Genomic DNA, 7,264 nt, shown 5'->3' with positions numbered 1-7,264 from the left:
TCTCACTCTCATCTGTGATGAGTCACCCAGGCTGGAGTGCAATGGTGTAATCTCAGCTCACTGCAACCTCCGCTTCCTGGGTTCAAGCAATTCTCCTGCTTCAGCCTCCCGAGTTACTGGGATTACAGGCATGCGACACCACGCCCAGCTAATTTTTGTATTTTTAGTAGAGATGGGGTTTCACCACATTGGTCAGGCTGGTCTCAAACTCCTGACCTTGTGATTTGCCCACCTTGGCCTCCCAAAGTGCTGGGATTACAGGCGTGAGTCACTTTGCCAGGCCGAGGGGCCTTCATTTTGCAAGAAAAGAAGTCATTCGTTTTAAGAAGAAGGGACGGGAAAGAAGAGAGCTGATTCTGGGTTTCTGAAGGGCATTTAGGGAAGGGGACAGGGTTGTTCTGATTGGCTCTAGAAGGCAAAAGTGATAGGCATGGAGCAGGTTTCAGCTCTGGAGAAGGAAAAGCGTTCCTACCATATAAGACACTAGTCTATGCGATAAGCTGCCAGGCTCCTTATCCCTAGAGCAGACCCTAGAGCATCCTTGGGAGCGGCACTATGCAGAAGGTGGGTGGAAGCCTTGGGTTGAAGAGAAACTAGATGGTGTCAATGCCAAAATTCTTTGCAATATCCTAAGTTTGGTAAATCTCTTGGTTCTGGTTGTGGGCATTTCAGAGTTTAGGTCCCTAAAGAGACGGTGAATGCCAGATTTAGGGCAGTAAGAAAAATTGCGAAGACCCCTCCTGCCAAAGTGGGTGTGTCTTTTAATCTCCCACCAGACTCATTCCAAGGTAGCCTAGGATCTGGCTGGCACCAAGGCTGTGGTCCTATGCGTGGACAAGGTTGGTGCAATAGAGGCTGACAGAAGATAGGGATCCCTTCAAGGATTGGAAGAATGAGGGGACCAGGAGCCGAGCACTGGGGGACAGAAGCAATGACAAAAAGCCATGGAGCGGTCTGGGAGACAAGACTCAGGAAGTTTTGGAAAATAAATGGAGTAGACGGTGCCCTAATGATGGGACTGGAATGATTCATTTGAACTAAATGTGCTTCAGAAAAAGAAAAAGGTCCATGTGTCTGAAAGAGGGTGAGCAGAGTATGAAAAAGTACATTGGGAATTAGAGAGCATGCTGGCCACCGGGACCAGCCTGGTGCAGCTGTTGTGGATTCACCAGGCCCTTGAGCTTGGATCTATGAAGGATATAAAGCCATGGAAATTTTAGGGAGCAGAAAGGTTGGTGAGAATGGCACTTTGAGATGAGCCTGGTAGGGTGGACAGGACAGGTGGAAGGAGCAGAGGCATGGAGACCAGTTAAATCTACCCCTGGGACACAGGAAGTGAAGGCAGCCACTGTATTTGGCCCTAGAGTCTGTGGTAGCACGGACCCGAGACTCAGCTCTGGATTCTGTGTAGTCCCTTGGCCCTCGCAATCAGACACCCCCCAGGAGCATGTTCATCTGACCCCTAAAAAGGGCAGAGGTGAAAAGGAGCTAACGAGATGGTTCCAGCGCAATTGCAAAATGACTTCCTGCCCTTCTCAGGGCCAGCATCTGCCTGACTTCCCGGAAACTTGAAAAGTAGCTATTGTTGCCTCTCTCTATGGCTGAAACAGTAGTGAAGATGGTAAAAGAAAAAAAATAGAAGTGCATTCACATACTCCACCTTTCCCTGGTGCTGGTCCTGAGAGCGGAAGGCCCTTCAAGTTCTCCTGATCCAACCTCAAACTAAGTCCTGGAATCACAGAGGATAGGGCTGGAGAGGGAGGCTCATGGACCCCAGTCTGCATGCTGTCAATGCCATTGAACATGGAGAGCCACAGAGGTCACTGTTTTCTCTCTAGAGTCAGAGTTGGAGTGGGAGGGGACCCAGAACATCCCCTTCCTGTGTAGAACAGGAGAGCCACAACTCCCAGAGCACACCTCTGCTTACAAAGAGACTCCTTCCTCTGCACGGTATTCAGTTTGACTCCAAGGGCAGGGAAGTGTCCTTCTCTCCACGACTCCACTGAATGTGAAGCCAGGACATGCTCTGACTATCTATCTGCTCTTGTCCACAGGTTTGCTGACAATGGCATCGGCCTAACCCTGGCCAGGTAAGGGCAACTGTCATTATATTTGGACCTCTGTGGGATTTTGTCTCTGGACATCTCACCTTAAACTTATCTTCTCTCTACAGTGGTGGAACTTTCCCGTATGATGACGGCTCCAAGCAAGAGATAAAGAACAGCTTGTTTGTTGGCGAGAGCGGCAACGTGGGGACAGAAATGATGGACAATAGGATCTGGGGCCCCGGTGGCTTGGACCATAGTGGAAGGACCCTCCCTATAGGCCAGTAGGTTTGCAACCATGTAGCTCCTTGTTCTGAGTGGCTTAACCTAAGTGGCTGTGTTGGAAGGGAAAAACTTAATGGGTAGTTTCTACCTGTTGACTCTGAATTCTTCTGTCCTCTACCAGCCAGAGGAATCATTGAGCTGACTGAGACTAACAATTAAGGGATGAAATCTGGAATGGGGAGAGAGAAGTCAAAAAATGGTGTGGAATATGAGTCAACAGGGTAATGTGGCCATCAAAATGCGTAATGTGTTCCTGGGCTACGTTAATGGGAATTTAGTGTCTGGGATCAGGGATCATGAGTCCTTTTCTCTGACAGCACACTCACTTGGAGTGTTGCATCCACTCCTGAGGATGGGAGAGCGATAGAGTCTGGCCAAAGCACACTTAAAGGAGAATAACCAGGAGGGTGACAAAAGCTGAAGCCATGTCACATGCAGGTTGGGGTCTTCAACCAGGAGACAGGATCATCACTTTGGGGACAACATGGGGGATATTGTTGCATGTTCTCAGAGCTGCTGTGCACATAGGGGATGAGACTCATTCTACGATGGTCCTTAGGGTTAGTTTACTGCAAGAAGGATGGATCTTTTTACATCAGATATGCTCAACAACAGAATAGCAGGACTGTCCTGAGGAGTCCTGGGCTCTGCAGCTGGGGAAGTTCAAATGAAGGTCAGACAATAAGCAGGTGGGTGGAGAGTGAGTGAGTGACTTGGAAGGTTGATGAGCGAACAGGGATAATGAACTCAGTCAATTCCTTGGAAAGCCACAGGCTGGGTCGGTGGTGAGGAAATCTCCCTTCTTCTGCTGGTGTTTCTGCTCAGGTGTGAATTTAAGCCAGAGAGCAAGGTTCAGAGCCTGTGAGCAGCATGGTGGTCCCTGTGCTCCTGATGATAAGATCAGCCCTTCTTGTCTTTCTGAGCTTTCTACTCTTTCTCTAGGAAGATGTAATTTCTACTATTAGAGCCAGGGCACAAAATACACATTGACCTAAAACTTCCAACCCAAGCGGACATGGAAAAGACTTTGCAAAGGCAAAATCATGATCTCCTTCAGCACGAGGTGGGAGAAGCCCTTCCTTCTGTCTAACCTGAGTGACGGATCAGTCCCTTTCAGCATTTGTATGAGTGACCCTGAATCTGCACGTTCAGGGTTTCTTTGCCAAGAGTTAGCAGCCTCCCAGGGCCAGAATGCTCTGATGACTTCCAAAGGTGATCCTGTTTATGGAAACCTATCAGACTGAGGCATGTTCCTCAAATTGCATCTGCAAGTAGGAACCTAAGACCTTGCAGTCCTCATCATGGTTGATCCATCTTGTATAGAGCTGGGTCAGGCTGAAGTGTAAAACCTAAGTATAGAGCTAGTAAAAATGGACTGTCTCTAAAATATGTGAAATGAAAAAATGCATGGAGCCACCCCATGAGAATCAGGATTCTAGGTCATGATGTTAATCAATTATAAACATAAAAATATAGAAATGCAAGGAGTCTTTGGTGCCCGCTGAAGGCTTGTTACCATGACTGCTGTGGCTAGGGTCTTCCTCAAGGAACCATATTGGAAAGGAAGGGAGCCCAGGGTTGAAGATCAGGGACAACTGGAGTATGGTCTCTCCCTGTGGGCAGATATTTTTTCTGCTTCTTTTTCCATCTTTCTATCTTTTCTTCTTTATATTTACTGTGGAAGAGAATGGGCTTGACCCAGATATAGAGACACCAGCATAAGCATACATGTTGGGTTTGGAGAAGGAGCAAGCCTAGACTGGGGCCAGGCCCAAGAAGGGCCACCAGGAAGCCCAGCCAACCTCGCAGACCCTTGTTTCCTGTGCTCTGCTCAGGAGTCTGAGGCAATGGGAGAAGTGTGTCTGAGCAACCTACTCCATGCTAGACCAAGGCAAAATCTTTAAGTCACCAGTTCTTGTCCAGTCTCTCCTACCTCCACATCCAAGCCTGTGGCCGCTTCCTACCTCCTTCTGGGTCTCAGGGCCTTCTTGGGGTTCTCTGTCAGTCCACAGTCTTGCTTTTCAGTGGGACCTCCCTTTCTTCTAGGGGTGCTGAAAATGTTGCCTTACAATTACTTTTATCACATGTTTATCACCTTCCATTCTGTGTTCTTTTCCCCTCTGTTTCCCAAACCCAGCACACTGCCAATGTGAAAGGCTTACTCACAGAGGAGAAACTCATGTGGGTCTTAATCTGATTAAATTGTTATAGCAACTAAAGCTAAGGCGATAATGACTAACAGCTCTACCTTCCCAAGAAACATATTATTGGCACGCTCCAGTGGTATTTACAGTATTTACCCAATGACTGTTTATATAATGGAAACACTGGGGGAAATGTTGAAATACAGGACCATTCTCCAAACTCCAAACCAGCAACTAGATGGATATTCATTCACTCATCCATCCATTCATCCATCCATCCATTCATCTGGCAGTCATTCATTGACAATTAGTGTGTCTATACATGCTTTAAATTAATTAATGAATTAATAATTCATTAATTAATGAATCAGTAATGATCTGGGGAAGGGGGAGTTGCTAGAGGTGGGGATCAGGAATGGTTTTACCCAGGAAGTCTCTGCTACTATCCACCTCAGAAGGGGCAAACAACATGGCGTTTAGACTGACATCTTACTTCCTTAACTCCATAGGAATGGACAACATTTAGACTGACATCTTCCTTAACTCCATAGGAATTTTCCGATTAGAGGAATTCAGTTCTATGATGGCCCCATCAACATCCAAAACTGCACTTTCCGAAAGTTTGTGGCCCTGGAGGGCCGGCACACCAGCGCCCTGGCCTTCCGCCTGAATAATGCCTGGCAGAGCTGCCCCCATAACAACGTGACCGGCATTGCCTTTGAGGACGTTCCGGTGAGTGAGGCGCCACGGCAGACTCCCGGCAAACCCAGACTTTGGATGGTGATTCACAAGTCCCCTGGGGCCCAGAGTTTGAGCTATTGCCACCACCGCAGGGGTTGAAAAGCCCCCTCCAACTAGGCTGGGCCATGTCCCAGTTTGCTCTTCATCCAAACTGGAAAAGTACAAGCGTAGGTTGCCCCACAGGTCAGGTCTGGGTAAATGCCCGCTTGCTCTCTCCCTGCTCAAAACTCAGGCCAGCCTCCAGAGGACCCCGACGTGTGGATTGAGGTTCCTAGGCTGTTCCTCCAAGGGTCTTGACTTTGACAAACTGAGTCTTATGACCAGGCCACCTGAGTTGGCACAAAGAATCTAACAAGCCCCACAGTTTCCAAGGGAAGTCTTAACTGATGATGTTCTGTTTAATCTCTCCCCGAGAGCAGACTATAAACAGAGCCTTCCTTGCCCTAGACAGAGAAGGCAGAAGAGGAGCTGAGGATTAGGAGATCAGGAGCAAGGGCTGCCCCGTGAGACCAGCCGGGGCCAGGCCTCCTGTGCATTTCCTTCAGGTTATGGATTCCAAGACTTTTCCCTCCTTCTCCTCCCTGCTCCTGCCTTTTGCCTGTTTGCCCAGTTTCTGGCAGGCTGAGGGAAATGATGTGAAACTGAAATGACTTAATGTCTTTACTCAGGCGACTGAGGGCCTGAAAAAGGTCAGTCATGGAAATCTGAGAGGGCCCATGCTGCAAAACTGTCTTCCTGAAACATGCCACACACACATTTTCTCTCGCACATGGATGCCCCCGTGTGTGTGTGTATGTGTAAACGTGTGTGTGCCCTTTCTCATACACACATCACCACCACCTCCCTCTCACACACATTCACACTCACAGTCCTCAGTCCCCCTCCTCCATCTCTGCAGTTGGTGAAGCCTGTGTGTCAGAGCAGTCTCCAAGCTCACCCACAGCAGCCAACCCTCCAGCGAGCAAGAGGCCAAAAGTGTGTGCTAGGTCTGGGAGTTGAGGCACGGTGAACCTTTGACTGTGACTCCGGTTGCATCGGAGGGGTCAGCCTTGCGGTTTCTCTCAGTGCCCGAGAGCATCTTTGTTTTGGCTGGCTTGTAATGTCAGTGGAAATCGGAAACCTCGCCCTGGCCTGATGACGGCTGCAGTTTCCCTTCACCTTCTAGCCCTGCCTAACTTTCCTGGGCTCTGTTTAGATTACTTCCAGAGTGTTCTTCGGAGAGCCTGGGCCCTGGTTCAACCAGCTGGACATGGATGGGGATAAGACATCTGTGTTCCATGACGTCGATGGTTCCGTGTCCGAGTACCCTGGCTCCTACCTCACGAAGGATGACAACTGGCTGGTCCGGCACCCAGACTGCATCAATGTTCCCGACTGGAGAGGGGCCATTTGCAGTGGGCGCTATGCACAGGTGGGGACACCTTTCTGGGGGCCGGTCACTCACTTATTCACTCATGCAACAAGCATTCAGTGAGTGCCTACTGTATGCCTAGCTCTGTTTCAGGGCACAAAGAGATACAGAATTTTTTTTTCTTTTTCTTTCTTTCTTTTAATTTTTTTCTCCTCACCCAGTAGGATTTTTACAAAGTTAAAATCAAAACACTTGGTAAACAAAATGCTTAGAAAAAAAAGAACCCTCTGGGTCAAATGCTTCGATTCAAGGTTCCAACACTTACCATTGGACTTTGGGCAAATTACTTGGACTCTTGGAGCCTCAGTTTCCTCACCTGTAAAATAGTTGAACTTTTCTAGCGAGATTTTGGGGGTGGCTTCAGAAAATACATGTAAAATGTTTCACCAGCCCTATCCAATAGAAATATAATGCAAGCCATACATGTAATCTTAAATTTTCTGGTAGCCATGTTAAAAAGTAAAAAGAAACATAACTTAATTTTAATAATACTTTAATTGTATTCAAAATACTATCATTCAACATGAATCAGTGTAGAAAATCATTAAACAGTTCTTGTTTTTTTTTCTGTCTTCAAAATCCACTGTTGCCCACTCAATTTTCAATCAAGGGAAGTGTAGTCCTACTGAAACAATAAC

The 7,264-nt window shown here is 47.7% G+C and overlaps 1 protein-coding gene across 3 annotated transcripts in view; it reads left to right on the top strand.

Annotated features, from left to right (window-relative positions):
* The window catches only part of CEMIP (cell migration inducing protein, hyaluronan binding), a 174,061-nt gene that overhangs the window by 149,045 nt on the left and 17,752 nt on the right, over positions 1–7,264 (top strand). For all 3 annotated transcript variants that reach the window (XM_011983690.1, XM_011983689.1, XM_011983691.1), the window contains 4 exons: positions 2,055–2,090; positions 2,174–2,329; positions 5,026–5,206; positions 6,411–6,626. In XM_011983690.1, coding sequence (XP_011839080.1) covers positions 2,055–2,090; positions 2,174–2,329; positions 5,026–5,206; positions 6,411–6,626 — 589 coding nt within the window. The remainder of the gene's footprint in view (positions 1–2,054; positions 2,091–2,173; positions 2,330–5,025; positions 5,207–6,410; positions 6,627–7,264) is intronic.

This window comes from Mandrillus leucophaeus, unplaced genomic scaffold, assembly GCF_000951045.1.
Source record: "Mandrillus leucophaeus isolate KB7577 unplaced genomic scaffold, Mleu.le_1.0 Scaffold254, whole genome shotgun sequence".
Lineage (NCBI taxonomy): Eukaryota > Metazoa > Chordata > Mammalia > Primates > Cercopithecidae > Mandrillus > Mandrillus leucophaeus.
Note: the sequence above shows the minus strand (reverse complement) of the source record. Positions and strands in the feature narration are given on the sequence as shown.